At 46.3% G+C, this 18070-nt stretch overlaps 8 protein-coding genes across 8 annotated transcripts in view; 4 read left to right on the plus strand and 4 right to left on the minus strand.

Annotated features, from left to right (window-relative positions):
- Positions 1-226: 226 nt before the first annotated feature.
- PHALS_14395 (uncharacterized protein) lies at positions 227-926 on the plus strand (the record flags this gene model as incomplete). Its single annotated transcript, XM_024730202.1, has 2 exons — positions 227-760; positions 837-926. 2 exons carry the CDS (start codon positions 227-229, stop codon positions 924-926), a joined length of 624 nt encoding a protein of 207 aa, XP_024580503.1.
- Positions 927-1165: 239 nt separating this feature from the next.
- PHALS_14396 (Coactivator CBP, KIX domain) lies at positions 1166-3127 on the plus strand (the record flags this gene model as incomplete). Its single annotated transcript, XM_024730204.1, has 2 exons — positions 1166-1752; positions 1831-3127. The coding sequence occupies 2 exons, from the start codon at positions 1166-1168 to the stop codon at positions 3125-3127; spliced, it is 1884 nt and encodes a 627-aa protein (XP_024580504.1).
- Positions 3128-3954: 827 nt separating this feature from the next.
- Positions 3955-4935, plus strand: PHALS_14397 (Subunit of tRNA-specific adenosine-34 deaminase; the record flags this gene model as incomplete). Its single annotated transcript, XM_024730205.1, has 1 exon — positions 3955-4935. The coding sequence occupies one exon, from the start codon at positions 3955-3957 to the stop codon at positions 4933-4935; it is 981 nt and encodes a 326-aa protein (XP_024580505.1).
- A 70-nt stretch (positions 4936-5005) lies between these two features.
- On the minus strand, positions 5006-7807 carry PHALS_14398 (tkl drk protein kinase; the record flags this gene model as incomplete). Its single annotated transcript, XM_024730206.1, has 1 exon — positions 5006-7807. One exon carries the CDS (start codon positions 7805-7807, stop codon positions 5006-5008), a length of 2802 nt encoding a protein of 933 aa, XP_024580506.1.
- Positions 7808-7995: 188 nt separating this feature from the next.
- Positions 7996-8935, minus strand: PHALS_14399 (ribosome biogenesis gtp-binding protein; the record flags this gene model as incomplete). Its single annotated transcript, XM_024730207.1, has 2 exons — positions 7996-8382; positions 8459-8935. The coding sequence occupies 2 exons, from the start codon at positions 8933-8935 to the stop codon at positions 7996-7998; spliced, it is 864 nt and encodes a 287-aa protein (XP_024580507.1).
- Positions 8936-9090: 155 nt separating this feature from the next.
- PHALS_14400 (calcium-activated potassium channel subunit alpha) lies at positions 9091-12885 on the minus strand (the record flags this gene model as incomplete). Its single annotated transcript, XM_024730208.1, has 8 exons — positions 9091-9261; positions 9314-9398; positions 9460-11832; positions 11887-11923; positions 11994-12088; positions 12521-12588; positions 12696-12779; positions 12853-12885. The coding sequence occupies 8 exons, from the start codon at positions 12883-12885 to the stop codon at positions 9091-9093; spliced, it is 2946 nt and encodes a 981-aa protein (XP_024580508.1).
- Positions 12886-13840: 955 nt separating this feature from the next.
- PHALS_14401 (dead deah box rna) lies at positions 13841-17311 on the plus strand (the record flags this gene model as incomplete). Its single annotated transcript, XM_024730209.1, has 8 exons — positions 13841-13974; positions 14049-14190; positions 14263-14498; positions 14557-14819; positions 15208-15703; positions 15771-16845; positions 16913-17085; positions 17155-17311. The coding sequence occupies 8 exons, from the start codon at positions 13841-13843 to the stop codon at positions 17309-17311; spliced, it is 2676 nt and encodes an 891-aa protein (XP_024580509.1).
- A 110-nt stretch (positions 17312-17421) lies between these two features.
- The window catches only part of PHALS_14402 (tata-binding protein), a gene marked incomplete at both ends in the record, with an annotated part of 3639 nt that continues 2990 nt past the window's right edge, over positions 17422-18070 (minus strand). The window contains 3 exons of the mRNA XM_024730210.1: positions 17422-17676; positions 17746-17865; positions 17934-18005. Coding sequence (XP_024580510.1) covers positions 17422-17676; positions 17746-17865; positions 17934-18005 — 447 coding nt within the window. The remainder of the gene's footprint in view (positions 17677-17745; positions 17866-17933; positions 18006-18070) is intronic.

An 18070-nucleotide genomic window follows, 5' to 3' on the forward strand; every position in this document is an offset into this window, starting at 1 on the left:
CAGCGCAGCCCGCTACTCAGCGCTCTTATCTTAATTCATACCTCAAACTTGCAGCAGAAGGGGAAGAACGTTTTGCCGGTCTGGTAGGTACGGCACCCTCTTCGTTCACGCGTCAGTTTCCTGGTAATTGGATCTGACTTGTGTGTTGACTCGGCAGACAGAGTCATTCCACTGCTCTATAGTGTCTTGTAGTCTTCGTACCAGTATTTAATCATTTTTGACCGCGATGGATTCTTTCGGCTTTGACTTTGCGGGCGGTGATTTGCTCGACTTGGGCTCACTTGGTTCATGGACCAACAGCGCTCCTATTGGTAACTCACCTAACGGCGGCAATAATGGTGCTTTACCATTCAGTGTAGGTACCCCCACGGGCGTTCAGAGCCTTGGGGATGATCCATTCGCTGCTATGCCTAGTGGAGGCGACAACGACTTTAGTTTTGGTGACTCGCCCAAGCCCTCGCCTGGCGCACAAAACTACAAGACAGGAGACAAAGCAACTTTAAACTCTGCGTCGGCACTGACTTCTACATCCTCCGCACCACCCACAAGCTCAGGTGGGGGGGACATGGGGACCAATTATTTTAGTTCAGAGCTTGAGGCTTCTTCGTCGACCGCTCTTGGGAACTCGTCTACAAATGACCCGTCCTCATCAGCAGACGATAAAACAAAGAAGAACGGGTCAGAAATAAAAAAAGAGGCTGCGAGTGGCTCTTTGACGACTCAAACAGTGTCCAACGCGCCGCCGCCGTCATCGGCTAATGTAACTACCTCATCTATTTCTCTTAAGTCCGAAACCGCGAGCTCGACTACCGCTACATCTACTGCGACATTAACAGCCACTTCAACGTCGACAACTGTACTCCCTACGCCTAGTACCGATACTGCGTCCAATGGCAACAGCAACACAATTAGCAGCAACGCAATAGCTTCCGCACCGTCTACGACGTCGTCTGCACGGCCACATCTTGGCAATCAGCAGCAGCAACAGCATCAGCAGCAACATCAACATCAGCATCAGCATCAACATCAGCATCAGCATCAGCATCAGCAACAGCATCAGCATCAGCAACAGCAACAGCATCAGCATCAGCAACAGCATCAGCATCAGCAACAACAACAGCAAATGCAACTTCAGCAGCAAAGACAACAACAATATGCAAATCAAATGATGCTAAACCGGCAGAATGGACAGCCGCCACAGTTTCCTGGTCAAACCTATCAGCAACAGATGCACGCAAGCCAAATGCCTGGTGGTGTCAGTGGTGCACCGCCTACTGGTGCTCAATACATGGGAGGGCAAGCTGGGCAAGCATATCGTCCACAGACGTCATCTTATGAAGAAGAATTTGCGCGGGTAAAAGCTATGATGATGCAGCACATGGATTTGATACCCCCGCCAATGGAGGTACTTCGGATTTCGATGAGCCAGAGTGCAAGTCAGCAGAACATGGCTATGGGTACAAACACATTTATGCAGCAACGCGGCAATCCAGCATTGAACCGGGGGAGTAATACTGCGGGTGCAGCATACGCTCAATATGGTAATCAAAATATGATGATGGGAGGTCCGCAGCAGAACCCACAGCAAGCGGGTATGATGAACGCTGCGCGCATGCGCGCGGCTCAAATGGCTCAGCAGCAGGCTCAACAACGTGTCTCTGGTGTTCGTACACCTGGTGGTGGCAACGATACGCAGTCTGCTTGGCAGTCGGAGAATGATCTTCCTTTGCGTCGAAAGATGATTGGCAAAATGTACGTCACCACGTGATTTTTCTGACTTCTTTATCTGTGACATATTTTGTTGTATTTTTTGCCGATTTTGTGGTGCAGTGTCAGTCTATTGCAGCAACGGAAACCGGACGCGCCTGCGGAGTGGATCCGACGGCTTCCAGATATGGCGAGAAGGCTGGAAGACTCGTTGTACCGTACGGCAAAAAATCGGGATGAATATGGTGACTTCTCGTCCCTTAAAACTCGACTACAACATTTGGCAGTCACTATGGGTGCACGGGCTCAGCACAAGGCTGGCGGAAATCCTCGGGCACCCGGGGCCGGAGGTACTCCAGGAAGTGCTGCAGGGGCTGCTGGCAACGGGGCGATGATGACCGGCAATGTGCCGCCAGGCATGGCAATGAATCCGGGAGCTGGCGGCATGGGCGCTCAAGGCCACGTAGTGGGTAATATGCCTTACGGAAATCGAATGACTCAGCAGCAGCTTATGCAGCAGCAACATTTGCAAATGCAAATGCAGCAGAATCCCCAGATGCGGCAGCAACTGACCCCACAGCAACTGCAGCAATTCCAGGAAGCCCAACTGCAGCGACGGCAGCTTCAAATGCAGCAAGCGCAGCAACAAGCCCAGCTGCAGCGGCAAAACTCGCTGCAACAACAGCAGTATCAACAGAACCAAGCGCTTCAACGTCAAAACTCGATGCGGCAAATGCAGCAGCAGCAAATGCAACAGCAGATGCAGCAACGGCAAAACCCGAATTTCCTACAACAACAACAAGCCCAAGCTCAAGCTCAAGCTCAAGCTCAAGCTCAAGCTCAAGCTCAAGCACAAGCGCAAGCTCAAGCACAAGCTCAAGCCCAAGCTCAAGCGCAGGCTCAAGCTCAAGCTCAAGCTCAAGCTCAAGCTCAAGCTCGTGTACAAGCCCAAGCTCAATCTCAGCGGAACGGTACAGCCACCGGTAGTGCTAGTCAACAGCGCTCGAGTAATGATATGAGTCTCGGCGAGTCCTCGGATTTTTTAAATCTTGATCTGTCATCTTCATTGCTTGGTTCGGATGATTTGCATGGTGAAGGCAACTCTGGACTCGCTGGAGGGGATGGCATGAAGAATGGAAGTAACGAATCTACTCAAATCGGCGGTCAAAAGCGAACTCTTTCACAATCTCAGCAGCAAATGGCAGCTGCAGCAAATGCAGCAGCTTTTAAGCGCACAAAAGTAGGGAGCACTACCGGCCAGACCGGGAGTCAGCCAAATTCAACTCCAAACCAACACCATCCTGGCGCTACAGCAGGATCACAAGCCTCTCAGCCATCCCAAACACCAATGCAAAAGCCTGCCTCTGGTACAAGTGGCTCCTCAAAGACCCCACCAATGAGTACTGTGAATGCCAAGTAAATCTTGCTTAATATGACAATTGAAAGGTGGCAGTAAAATGCAAAATGTAATGAAGCGCATGGAAGATGGGATGAGCAAATTATCACGCATTGATAGCAAAGTTGGGCGTATGGGAATATCCTGCAGACCTGTTTGTATTTCTTGATGGGGTGCGTCGCGAAGAAAGCCAAGCTGTTCTCACTTGTTAGGGGTTATACCTAGTTCACGAGTAGATAGAGTGGCTTTTTGTCTGTGTTGAGAACCCCCCCTTATTGACGAGCACTGTTAAGGAGAGCAACGTCATGTCGAGGGGTTGCAAAGATTACCGAGCTGTGCTGCCTTTGGCACAGGCGAGATGTTTGGGTCAGTAAATTGTAAAATGACGGGATTGATTCAGAGCAAAGGAAGGAACAGGATGTTAGTTGTGATATAATTATTTTCTTGATCGCATCTGCAGTCTGTTTGGTGTTTTATCTTACCTGGAAAGGTTGCGAGATGCGCGTTGCATAGAGGATTAAAAGTGTGACTATCATAATTGACCTAGTCCAGCACTAATGAAATGTACTTTAAAGGTAAGGTATACACCGATCCAGATGCGCACATTACGACGCATAGAATTGATATAAACTTTGATTCTGGAGCTGATGCTTATATACGCAGTATCCCAGATACTTTTTAAAAAATTAGCGACTTAGTGCACGCTCACGTTGCTCCCAAGGTTATGCCAGTTCGAAATTCTTTAAACTTCTGCTATCGTAATGTAGGCTCTTGCTGCATGCATAAAAATATTACTAGCAATTGCAGGCGGTACAAGGTACCGGTTTTATAACATCCACACATTGATTTAAATGAAGCTAGTGGAAGTCGTTGAAGCCGATGACGGCGATCAAGAGGCACAGCAGCTCTTCGTGGCACTGGAATTTCCTGCCCATTTTGGTACAAAGGTAATCAATCACCTCTCAATTCAGTTCCAGTCGCTGGTGGAGCTTGGATTCACGCATCTTAAGCGGCTTAAAAAGCACCCAGAATTGGCAAAAACACTCATAGCGCTTGTGTGTCCTATAAGTTCAAATGATAATGCGGTTGGAACATCCACCAAAGAGTTGCGAGAACTGGAGATGATTTTTGAAGCCAAACTTACAACAGCAGAAGCTTTGAAGCGGCCACCGCGTACCCGTGAGCTATATGAAAAGTACACACAGCTCTGGCCGCTTATCTTCCACGCCAGCGTCGAGGAGTCTGTGACAACGGCCCCGATAGGGGAAGAGGAGACAAACCAGATGGAAAAACTTTTAAGAGTTGCTGTCAAGATAGGAACTACTTTGGAAGAGGATAGGCAGGAAGTATTGAAATGTGCGTGGGGCTGTGTGGTGGTGAATCCCGCGGCTAACGAGCTCATCACCTCTTCAAAAACTGTCGGAATCGTCGAAATGCTGTATCACCCTGTTATGGTGGCGATCAATCGAGTTGCAGAACGTGATCGTCGACGAGACTCCGAGGCTAGAAAGGACACGGAACACAAGAAGCTGAAACGTCGTGAAAAGGAAGACTTAATTTTAACGACAACGGAAAACACGACCATTACAAAACAGAGCGATTCATACTTGTGCACTGGATATGACGTGTATGTTGACCATGAGCCATGTGCCATGTGCGCTATGGCATTGGTGCACAGTCGAGTACGACGTGTGGTGTTTGATCGCGCGAACCCAAGCGACGGCGTCCTTATGAGCTCGATTAAGCTGCACACAATCAAATCATTAAATCACCACTACCGCGTTTTCCACATGCCTCTCTCAATAGAGGTCATTCAAGGTTGCAAGGAGTAAGAAACAAATCGAGTGATTAAGCGATAAAAAACCCGGTAGAATAGATTATAGTGTCAGCAGATCAAGAACTTTACGCTCCGAAGTCTCTGCTCATGGCTTCAAGCTTTCGCACAAGCTCATTAAACGTCGGTCGCTGATCCTGTCTTTTCGTCCAACACTCTTCTAATAGCATAGCAAGTGCTGAAGGCGTCCCTTCCGGAACTATTGGACGCAAGTTTCCCCCAGCTACACCATTCATAATATCACTTGAGCCCAAATCCGGATAAGGCTCTCCCCATGCTAGTACCTCCCACACAATGATCGAGAAACTGTAGACATCACACGGAGTGCCATATTTCTCACCACGCAATACTTCCGGTGCTACCCAGAGGGGGCTGCCGCAAATGGACATAGTTTTGCCAACGTCGCGAAACTTAGACAATCCAAAGTCTCCAATTTTTGTCCGCATTCGGTCGTCCAGCAAAATATTTTGAGATTTGAGATCACGGTGAATCACGATCGGATTATGGTTGTGCAAGTACGCCAAACCTTTTGCCATATCAAATGCCACACTATACGCAAGACGCAGCTGACGACTGGATTCGGGACAAGGCATTTTGTGGTATATGTCAAAGAAACTTCCATTGGCAAGCAACTCCGTCACAAGCAGCAGCGTCGGCGGTTTCGAGCATGAGCCCATAAACAGCACTATATTCGGATGATGTAAACCTCTCATTATACTGCACTCCTTTTCAAACTCAATCAGAGTATTTTTTGGAACACTGCTCACATGGAGCTTCTTGATGGCGACAGGAGTACCAAAGTAGCTTCCTTTGTACACGACGCCAAAGACCCCACGTCCTATAGCCGACTCCACAATTAGATCCTTCTCGCAAATCGACAATCCATCATTATTTTCAAGTGCATTGGAATTGCTGACAATTTTTCGGTCTGGATAAATAATGTGGTCTTCCCATTTTTCGTTTCCGCAGTGCTTGGTGAGTATAGACTGAAGGGTTGATATTATGACCGCGAAAGTTGGTCGAACATGGACTTCAGCACTCCAGCAGCGAGTCATGAGACCGTATAGATCCTCCATGGCATCTCCTGGAGGCAACTCGAGTGGGTGGAAATCGACTGGGCGCTTTCCTGCTTGAACAACAAACGGAATTGCGTCTACAGAGATGGAACTATACGGCATAGAACTGCTTAGTGCTTCAAAAAGAATAACACCGAAGCTGTAAACATCAGTCTTTTCTGTGTGTTCCTGCCCTCTGAAAACTTCCGGAGCAATCCAGACGCTCGAACCAACAAATACACGAGGGACGTTGGAAGTGCTGCTGGCTGTTGTTGCGCTCACATCGCTTCGATCATTTTCACGAAAAGCTTTCAGTTTGGAGAGCCCAAAATCAGACACCTTACATCTCCAGTCAGCATCAATCAGCAAATTGACGCTTTTGAGGTCTCGGTGAAGAATCGGTGGCTTACTCAAATGCAAAAAGTGCATTCCACGACTCGAGTCAACTAGCATACGCAGCAATAATGACCAGTCGATCTTAACTTCGATGGTGTGAATAACGCTGTAAACGCTCCCTTTTGGACAAAGTTCCATCACTAAGCCAACAAACTCAGGATGGACCATGACTCCCATGAACATTACCACATTAGGATGACGAAGTTGTGCCATTACACTTGCTTCCGAGCCGAAACTCGTCACAATTGACTTAGTATCACCCTGTAAAGTGATCTTTTTGACAGCCACGCGTGTCTCTTTCCAAGTAGCTGCATAAACACAGCCAAACGTGCCTTCTCCCAACTCCTCCTTCACTAAAACGTCATCGGGATCAATATGACAATTTGCACTGAGAATGCCACCAGCGTTGGATCTACTGTCAGGGGACTGGTCCGTTGCCCCGCCACTAAACCAGCCAGTCATCTCCATAGTCATCTGTACCATCACATTCTCTTGAGCAAGCCGTTCAGTCAGCACAAAGTCGCGGCGTTCTTCGTATTCCCAATTCCAAGACAAAAAGCACAGAAGGATCGAGTAAAGCGTAATTGCAGCGCTTACAGTTCCTGGGGCACTAAGCTCTTCTGTGGATGACTTACTTGCGAACCGAACCCATGCCAGAATCAAGAAAAACAAACTTGAGCATGCTAGCACAGTCGTAGACTTTAAGAAAGTCAACCCTGTTGAGCTCGTGATACCGAGCGAGAAAATAAACTGTACCCAAATGTTGCGCTCACTCACCATAGTTCCAGCAGCCGTCGTGTCTAGCAACGCACTGATTTGTCCAATCAAACAGACCAGACTCAGCCACCGCATGTGATTCATAAAAAAGTGCGGAAAACAAATCACGAGTACTCCCATTAATGTAACAACACCAGGGAATACCATGACAAGAGGTAAATGGGTCCATTTGTTGCCATTTTCAGAGCTTGCCTTGAAACTCACCTGCATTATGACAAGCAGTGGAATAAAAAAGGCTGTGAATCCTGCCCCAAACTTTAAACGTGTCTGGTACTTCACACACCTCGCCAATGCAAACCGTTGCTCCATTTCTGCGTCGGAAAACTGCAGAGATATGAAAGAAATGCCAATATCTTCAAGGCGACTTGGAGTATTACCAATTTTGCTCCCTCGAGGACGAAAAAGGTGATTAAGCTTGAGGTCAGACACACTTGCACCCATTATGTGCAGTCGCGTTCCTTTTATTGGCGATACTGGTGCACTTATCGCGCCACTATAAAGTTTTTTTGGAGATGAAAGCGCATATGACGGAGCGTCGTAGCGTGGCGTGTCATTGTTCTGCAGATTCGCACCACCGACTTTAGTGGATGCGTCTTTGGGAATCACTTTGGCCATTGAGATTTTTGTCGGCGTATCAGTCATTCTGGTATGGCCCGTGTGGAAAAACGGGAATGAAATCATCACGTCGGTTGCGCTTATGACGCTTTTTTTGGGGGTACAGTACTGTCGGGGTGTCTCTGAATTCTGCAGACGCCAATATTATATCAAAAATAGCATGATTCATGTCGTCAGGTTTGACCACTTTTCTTATTAATCTAACAAAGGCAAAATTACAAATATTGCTTATTAAGTGCTTCCACAGGGTCCAAAGTAAAATTGCCAAAAGCTCCTCGACGAAATTCTGCCAGCAAAAATTTTGCCGCCAGTCGATCTTGAACGTCAGCCTCTTTGCCAAGTGCACCGCAACGTTTATAAACGAGCTTGAACAAGTCACTGATGTTATCTACAGGACCCGGAAGGTCCAGCGATTCCACATATATAGTCGACTTCATTTGGTTTAATAGAAACAACATGTAGTCTGCTATAAGCTCAGTACCCACGACTTCATCTTTAATTGCTCCCGTCAATGCCAGCCTCATGCCCGTCTCCGCCGACGGGATATTGGGCAGCATGACACCGGGCGTGTCCACCACGTACACTGCTGGCTTGTCATTCACCTAGAAGGCACAAATTAACAGCAGGACGAGTAAACATGTGAAACGACACCCTGATGCTTCTGCTCTACTTGCACACCTTGATTATGTCGTTGCGAACAGTGACACCCGCTGTTGACCCCACCGCCGCTCTTTTTCGACCTTTTGCCAATCTAGAGTTTGAAAGTCGTCTGAATTCATTTATTAACGAGCTTTTGCCGACGTTTGGGATGCCTACTACCATAACCATTGAGCCAGCTGTACGTTTAAACTGAGCTTGACTGTGGTGGTTACACCATTGCAAAATTGCCTGCAGCCGTCTGCCCTTAGTCACGGAGGTGAAAAGGCAGGCTGTGGCTTTTCCGAACTGATTTTCGCACTGCTTTTCAACGCGTTGCTCCATATTTGAGTTGGCTAAATCACTCTTGTTAAAGACAACGATACGAGGTTTGGACTTGCCAAACGCCTCTTCCAGAACAGGATTTGCAGAGCTCCAGGGAATACGAGCATCGCGGACCTCGATCAATACATCTATCGCATCCATTTGCGCCACCATTTGACGTCTGGCGTGCGCCATGTGACCAGGAAACCAGTTGACTTTGGCTGGGTATGCGAATTTGGACCGGAACGCACTCATATCTACCGACCACCAAGCTAAAGAAAAAGTGCCATTGCGATTGGATGAAATACAGAATCATTTGAATTTGATAAAAGTTGAGTGTAAGGTCAATTTCAGGACGTGAAAATATTCGGGCTTGAGGTGAAGGCAAATGGCTTTCCTACTACAAAGAAAAGATCACCAACCTCGATCTGGAGATCTGTTGGAGGGTTTGTAAAGACACATGGATGCGGAAGTGCTACACCACGCTCTGGACGCCACAACCCGATGATGGTGCAACTCGCCTGTGCAAGAGTAAGGTTTAGTAAGACGTTGTTTATGGAGTTCAGGGCGTACCATATCAAGAAATAAGCGAAAACATTCGCCGTAAGTCCGTGCAATTAACTTGTTCGGCGCTTCGATCTGAAAAAGCCGGCGCTCTCTACGGATCAGTAAAACAACTAATTTAGGGCTCCATGTCACCAATTTTGTAATAAGCGTACTCAAGGTCGTTAGTAGAGCCATTTATGAGTAAGTGAAGAAACTGGGTGATCCACGGTTTTCGATAGCATTCGCTCATCAGCGAATCAAGCATTGAATTCATAAAGACGCGTCCAGAAGCAATAAATTCTTCCAGCAAAAATGAGGCGTCAGTATTCCCGTCACCTTCATCAAGAGAAGTCCAAAACGAGTCACGTCGTGATAATACTGAATTTACACTCTCACGACGCGTGGAAAGGTACGATACATTGCGATTCACCGGTGCAGGCATACCGTAGGCGGAAGTTGTGCGACGTTCGTTAGCTTGAGAGCTCAATAACTTCACATTTGATGACTTGTCCAATTCGACCACGAGATTTGGCATTCGTGTGCGCTGACTTATTTCTACGATGTATCGTACAATGGTAATAGCGTCAGCATCCACCATATTTGGGTCAGAGTACTGTGCTTCAGAAGCTTGAGTAAGAATGAGGACGGAAATTGCTGAGCGGATGTTTGTCTTTTTGAGATCAGCAAAGTTGACAGGAGAGCCTTGAACAAAATACACGTCACTAAAGCCACGAAGGCGTTCAAATTCACGTTCATTCAAGCAATCGGCTGCTAGAAAAACGATCGCTGGCGACGGACTGTTGTCGTCGTCGGGCACGGGTGCCTCTCGAATTGTGATGATGAAGTGATATGTATCGGATGGAAAACCACACACTACAATATGATTGGTGATATCTTCCGGCGCACCTAAAGATGCAAAGCGTTCATACTCCGACATTTCGCCCATCAAGCGACCATGAGAATGCCCACTGTACCCATACGCTTCGCTGTCAGCCAAACCCATCGCAGCTTCGACGTCATAATCTTCAGCCACACTGTACATATTGATGATACTTTCGCGGATCTGTTCAATTTCATCCCCAAGTGCAGGTTTAATTTTCTTCATCTCCATCAAATTGCTGCTCGAACTTGACTTGCCTTTGCGACGCACACCTTTCCGATACGATAAAATTTGCTCGGGTGGGATTTTTACAACACCTTCGACGGCGCTGAGGCCCTTAGCGATAACGTATACCTTGCAACAGAGGTTTGGATCCGCCGTGGCACCAAGTTTGAAGTCCATATCAATAAAGCGCACTCCGTCGTCTGTGAGCATCGCTAATGGAATGATGGATGCCTTGTCGTAAAGGAAGCGAATAAGATCACCAAATGTCAAGCTTGAAAAGGTTCGCGGAATGTCTAGTAAAAAAATACCGTGCATGTAGCCGTGAAGATAATGGCGTTGCCATTGTGGAGATGAGTGATGGCTATCGAGATCGCTGTTGCATTGCGCAAGCAGATTCAGCAGTAACGTTGGAAGTCCATTTACCTGACAGCTTCTTCCTAAAATCGAGAATTTCAGCATTCCTACAACGACGACGTCACTCGCACCCATTTTGAGCAATGTGGCTGCATTACGCGAATTGATGATTTGTGCGTAGATTGGGCATGTGGGGTTTCCACGACGCAATGCAATTGTGATAAGGGCACAACATTGGTCAGCGTACTGTGGACGGGAAGACTGCCGATTCACAAGAACGTAGCAAGCGCTAACATCGGACAGAACAGCTCGAGTAAGATCCTCATCCAGCATCGGAGAGCCCACGATATACTGAGCTTTACTATCGTACGCGTGCAAAACCTTGTTAATTTCGGGTGTAGGGGGGGCAGCGTTTAAAATTACTACTCGTTCATTCCAATTGAGATTGCTAGGATGAAAAAACTCTCCAAAAAATACTGAGAGCGAGTCAGCATTGACAAATCCGGTAAGAATGACGTGAGGGTGCAACTTGGCCGCCGAGTACGCAGACGAATAGTCAGTATGCGATGTGATTGTTGCTTGAATGCGGTTCACTTGGATCGGCACAACAATGAAAGTAAAGAGAATGACGAAGGCGATGACGAATTTGCCACTTATTGAAACGGGAGAGATATCACCGTAGCCCAGAGTTGAGATACTGACAACCACAAAGTAGAGTAAATTTGGAAAGGATAAGTCTCGGCATCTGCACACGCGGGCCTCGTCGTCACAGTGTTCTAGACAAGCCTCCGTAGCTTGCACCACTCCAGCTGTCGTAAAGACGATCGATACTATCGTGAGCATTGCTGCCCATGCTTGTTGCTGGAGGGACGAAGTTGCGAATTGGACAAGTCGGAAAATTCGGATAAAGCGTAGAGGGCGCAACAATCGAGACACATAAGGCAATGTATCGGCATAGCCGATGCTGGGCGTGTGCGTCGATATGAGATCAAACCATGATGGCAACACCACCGCAAATTCTACGATTGGAAAAAAACTAAGGATATACTCGAGTCGATCAAATGCTGCGTACGCATGGACAAGGTACCTAACCGAAGATGTATTAGCCCTTTGAAAAAAGTTGTTCATCATGATGGCTTACTCGAGCGTGAATATTAAATTCAGGCTGAAATCAACTTCTGATGATGTACACAATACCGTACACTCAATTCTTTGACACCATTGCTGTCAAATCGATTCGGTACGTACCTTGCATCCATGATTCGAGTCCTATCCGGAGTCCAGTCCAATTTAGGCTGACGTGAAAGACGGCCTGAAACGTGCTTGATATGGCCATTGTTGTCCTGAAAATATTGCCAGCTAAGGAGCTCTCGAGATTTCGTTGTACCCATTCTCTTAAGGGCTCTCCTGTGAATCTCTTCACGAGATACAAGCGAGGTTTTCGCTTCGATCGTGGCGCTAGCATCATCTTGTTCCGGGTAGAGACCGCATGGCGAAGATGCTTTGGAACACTCCCCTTTATCACAGCTGGCTCCGACATCGAAGGATCGTAATCTTGTCGCGACGCTTGACAATACTTTTTTCTAGTATTATTTAATTGTAAAAATTCTATTGACAACTCTTAAAATGTATTAATCATTTGCCGATTGCGATTCTGGTCAATATGGTCAGACATTTCGAATGGAGAAAATCAATAAATCTGGACCTTTGACTGGAACGATGATCAAATGCGCATCGGAGACATTGCTTCGTTCTTAAGAAGAGCTTTTTCATACCGAAGTTCGACTTGATTCCAGATTAAGTCATAATTTCTCAGCAATCGCTGGTGCAGTCCGTGCATATGCTTGAAAACAAAGATAGTTACTAATCAAGATATCGCCGAACATTGTCTCTTTCGTGAATGCAGACTGTCTGTGTAATGATATGTGTGCTGTACAATGGTGCACATACACCTTTCATGGTTGTACAATCATACGCATGTAATACGACAATGACAGCTTCGTCGAAAGAGAGAGGATCCATGAAGGTGGCTGTCTGAAACAAGTTGCACATGTACAGTGTTCCTTCTAATCATTGTAAAATGGTATACTTAGTTAACAGTTCTTACTTTGTTGGTGTTGCGATTATAATTTTGATGCATGCGGACATCCTAATCAGGCGGTGTGAAATTCGCGACGTCTGCCGCTTAAGTAGTCCCCATTCTGGGACACCGCACGTTACAGCTCATTTCTCCTTGGCTGGATAATATTAATGCGACGCGCTGTTTCTCTCTCGAGAGCAAGGTCGAGACCATGAAATCTCAACCTCTCGTTTCCAGATGAGGATAGTAGTCGATGTAAACTTACATTGGTGCCTCAATCGCATTTCCTCAAAAGACCGTTTATTCTCTGATAGAGCTACCCCCCGTTACGCACGATCCCGCATGCTGTGCTGCGGATTGTCACCGCCTTTCCTTACAGGTTACGACTTCTCTTTGTGATAAATGGGTCTTGAACCTGTGCTTTGCAGTACGTCGCGAGGAGGTGGCGTTTTAAGTATGGGCACTACGCAGCCAAGTTCTCACCAGAGCAAAATTGTGTTATTTTCCAATTGGGCAATCATAATTCGCCCGTCTATGAACAATTCTGATATGTGTTTAAGGATTTTTTTGTGTTTCTCACGTCTGGAACCAGTTTGAAAAGGCCATTTTGACGCTGTCATATATTAAACTTTATAAGTTACAAATTGTTGAAGGAAGTTGCAACTCAGCTAATTTATCCAACTGCAAATACTATACGGTAGACTTTTTTGGTTTTCGACCAGTACTACAATTTGACTATATATACTTACTTTTTTACAAATTGAAGTGTGTTCGTTGATCCGAGAGAAGGTTAGCATCTCCCTCGACAAGGACGGGATTACGCACTGCGTATGAATCACGAGGTGGTTTAAGCATAGTCTTCTATCGAAGATATCTAACAGTTTTTTTACCATGACACTTAAGAGAAATTGCAACAATGAGTATTTAAAGTGTTTCTCAAAAAAAGTGGCTTAAACTACAACAGCCCCGGAAGGTCGTGAGCTCTACCGCATAACAAAAGCGTCACCCTGCTGCGATGGGACGTTTAACTCGCATAGCAGTATTAGTACCTTATCGCGACAGCGACCCAGCTCACAATCGACAAGCGCATTTGAACGAATTCGTGCCATATTTGACAATTTTTTTGCAGCGGCACTGCACATTGAATGGGTAAGCGTCGCAGTAAACATTGTGAAATGGTAGAACATCTGCTGATTTTTTTCTACTTTGTCTGCGCGAAAAAGTGCCTCCTTCCACATCTTTGTCGTCGAGCAGTCACTTGACGGCCGCAAGTTTAATCGAGGCAAGTTGTTAAATGCAGGCTTCGATATTGCTCGCAACGACTATGATGTTTTTATTTTCCATGATGTTGATTTGCTACCGGGGGTAAGTTATTGAAACTTAATTGATTGAAAACTGTATCAGATTCGAGCTGTATCATATTACTACGACATACAGGATGAATTAGGTGAGTTCTATACGACCATACCGTGCCTTGGGCCGACGCATATTGCGCGACTATGGGAGCGTTACAACAGCTGCTTAAGCTACTTTGGTGGCATTGTGGCATTCACAAGCCAGCAATTTATCAAGGTCAACGGATTTCCCAACAACTTTTGGGGCTGGGGGGGAGAGGACAACGAACTGTATAGTCGAGTGATTCGCAACAAACTCGCCATTCAGGCTCCGAGAAGGTGGGGTTGCTGGTTACAGGATGTTATGGTCGACTTACCCATGGTTTGTATGTATTAGTGGCACGATTCGCGACTTAGAGAAGCTCACACTGCAAGATAAGTTAAAAATGCTTCGAAAGGGCAACGTCAAGTGTACTGTGAAGCACAATCTGCTCAAGGAACATCATCGCACGTGGAAGAAAAATGGTTTGACGAATTTGTGCTATGAATACATAGACGCCGAGGCAATTAACGAATATTGCACTAAGATTACTGTCAAGCTCGGTCCAAATGGCCATTGGTCGGACTCACGATCGTCCTTGGAGCACCCGACAGCTCTCGGTGAGAGTTCGGAAATTACCGTCTCGAGAGCAAACTAAAACATGTTTAACAATTTATTTGTCCTCTTGTTATCTAAATTGTTAGATTTAATCTCAATTTCTTTATATTTCTGCACAAATTTAATTCTTCAGATTAGCTGACTGGAAGCAAACAATATAGCATGTCGCGCACCTTCTTCGGAGCACTTACACAGGGCGCCAAATTTTGCAGTGCTCAGATCCAGAACGACAAGAATCAATTTAAATACCTCACAAAAGGTTTGCATTTGATTTATACCGCAGTGCTCGTTGTACCTTGCTCTGTAGCCTTAACGGCACTGCTGCATCCTTAGTCCGCGATATCGTGTTAATGAACGTCTTATGTCGGTTTATAATATAACATACCTCAGGACCGAATAAGAAGACCAACGCTACGACAGCCCTGGATGAGTTGGACTTTTTTGGCTTTGATGCATCCTCAAAGCCTATGGAGAAAATCGAACATTTGCGCAAGATTAGCGTCGATCTGGTGTCGAGCGAAGATCTAACTAACCAGACTCGCCAAGTGAAAGGAAGCAAACCTCGTCGCAAACGCAAGCTAAGTGAAGGTGCGCTAATGGAGCAGTGTCTGGAGGATGAGGCGCGGCAGAAAGCGTCGCAACTGCTGGCCCCAGAGACCAGCAAGCGCAAACAAAAGCGCGAACGGTGTCTTTCGTGCCCCAATTCGAAGGAGAGTAAAGCTGTACTGCAGAAGTTAGAGAAGGATTTCGATCTTTCCTGCGACTGCAAGATGGATGAGGTAACCTCATTTGATCTAAATGTAGACGCGGGGGAGTCAATTGATGCAAAAACTGCAAGATTGGCTAAGGAGAGAGAGAAGAAGATGAATGACGGAACTTCTGAACAGTACGCTTAGATTGATTACGGCGTGACTTCCGGTTTTGTTAAGTATTGTCGTTGTGATATGATTTAGGAAGGACATTCAGCTGCTTCGGCGTCAGCTTGGAATTCGCGTAAGCGGACTTAGAGCGCCGGCACCAATTACATCGTTTGCAGATATGCGCTTGGATCCTAACGTCAAGGCTCAAGAAATGAAGCGTCTACTCTTGCATAATATTGAGCGCTCCGAGTACAAGGAGCCAACGCCAGTGCAGATGCAAGCCATTCCAAGCTTTTTGCTCCGGCGCGATTTGCTGGTCACTGCGCCCACAGGTTCTGGCAAAACGGCAGCTTTTGCAATTCCAATCCTAGCAAACCTGGCAGCTCGAAACAGCATCGGCAGCGGTATTCGCTCGATCATCTTAGCTCCCACTCGAGATCTGGCTGTTCAGATTCGTGCCGAATTGGTGCGTCTCTGTGCGGGTAAAAAACTCCATGTCACGTTGCTATCCAAGGCAACTGCTGCTACTATTGCTTCCCAGACCAAAAATAAGCTAGCTATTACTCACGATGTCTTGATTGCAACCCCACTGCGACTGGTACACTTGATACAAGAATCAAAGGTTGACCTATCAACTGTCGAAATGGTGTGTCTAGATGAAGCCGATAGACTGCTTGAGCTAGGTTTTCTGGAACAGGTTGATGAAATTTTTTCTGCATGCTCTCATCCCAAAGTCCAGCGAGCCATGTTTAGTGCTACTATGTTGGAAGGTGTCGAGGACTTGGCCCAAACTGTTTTGCGTGATCCTGTCAAAGTGGCTGTAGGTCTAAAAAATGCTGGTGCAAGCACGATCGACCAGAAGTTGTTTTTTGTAGGCAAAGAAGAAGGAAAACTTTTTGCCATGAAGCAATTGCTACACGAAGGGATGCAGCTTCCCGCACTGCTTTTCGTGCAAAACAAGGAACGAGCCAACGAGCTTTACCATGAGCTGCTGTATGATGGAGTAAATGTTGGTGCTGTTCACGCAGATCGTACCAAAGAACAGCGTGATGATGTCATACGGCGTTTTCGCACCGGGGAAGTGTGGGTACTTATTTGTACAGACCTGATGAGCCGTGGCATGGACTTCAAAGCCGTTAACATGGTGGTTAACTATGACTTTCCACAGGTAAGGAAATTGTAAATGTATTCATGGACCTGAGAAAATGCTGAATTTTTGTTGTCGTATTTGATAGAGTGCGGTGAGTTATATTCACCGCATCGGTCGTACTGGTCGCAATGGACGAAGTGGCAAGGCCATCACATTTTTCACCGAAGACGATATGGTTTACCTACGAACAATTGCTAATGTAATGAAAATATCTGGCTGTGCTGTTCCTGACTGGATGCTTTTGCTGAAAAAAACAAGGTATGTTACACGAAGTCTGGATGCTTGTTGCTGCCAATGCACTGACCTGATAACTTTTCCCTCTAACAGCGCGTCAAAAAAGAGAAAGCTTTTGAAAGCACCACCTGCGCGCCATCGTATTAAAACGGTGTCCGGATACGACCTTCAGAGGGCGAACCGCCTAAAACAAATGAAACACGCGAAGACTGGCGGGTCGAGCAATTCTAGAAAACAGCAGATGGGCTAGTGAGCTTACTTTAGTTGATGCTGCAAAATTGTAAGCTTCGGTGGTTAAGATTTTTTGCTGCGACGAAAAATGGTACACTCAATAATACACGCTTGTATTGTTTGGTTGCATTAGACATTGGTTCCTGTATCTAGACGATCATGGTCCTCACTATTCTCGTAATCGGGCTTTCCAGTCATCAACGACGGTGGTGCTGTCATCTTGCGATACTGTAGCAACACTGGGTACATCTTGTCAATAGCTTGGTGAAGGTGGTCTGGATCCCTTGCGCCGCATAACACTAGTTTGCCAGACACAAAGATAAGAAGCGTCAATTTTGGCTCCACGAGCTTGTAGATGAGTCCAGGAAACAATTCTGGTTCATACTAAAATGATCAAACTAAGTTAGACGTCTTGTACAACGCAATATCAGCATTTATGCCGCATTAACGTACACTAGAAAAGCGTGCATGATCGTTTAGCAGTCCTTCAAGACGTATCGGAAAGCGAACATCGCACGTTCCCATCACATTTCGCACTTTAAACTCGGTGAATTTGGCCGGAAAGTTCAGTTTCTAAGCACTCCAGAAAGCTAGTTGGCTTGGCATGAAATGAACCAAGATACTACTCTTGCAACACTGACCTGTATTACACGCGTAAACTTGCGTGCAGCTAATCGACAATTCTCCTGACTTGTTGCACCTGTGATGACAATCTGCAAGATAGTACTGTGCTAATCAGCGACAAAATCCAGCTAAAATTGCTTTAGCTTTCTCTCAT

Source organism: Plasmopara halstedii (genome assembly GCF_900000015.1).
Source record: "Plasmopara halstedii genome assembly, contig: Scaffold_816, whole genome shotgun sequence".
In the NCBI taxonomy this organism is placed as follows: domain Eukaryota; phylum Oomycota; class Peronosporomycetes; order Peronosporales; family Peronosporaceae; genus Plasmopara; species Plasmopara halstedii.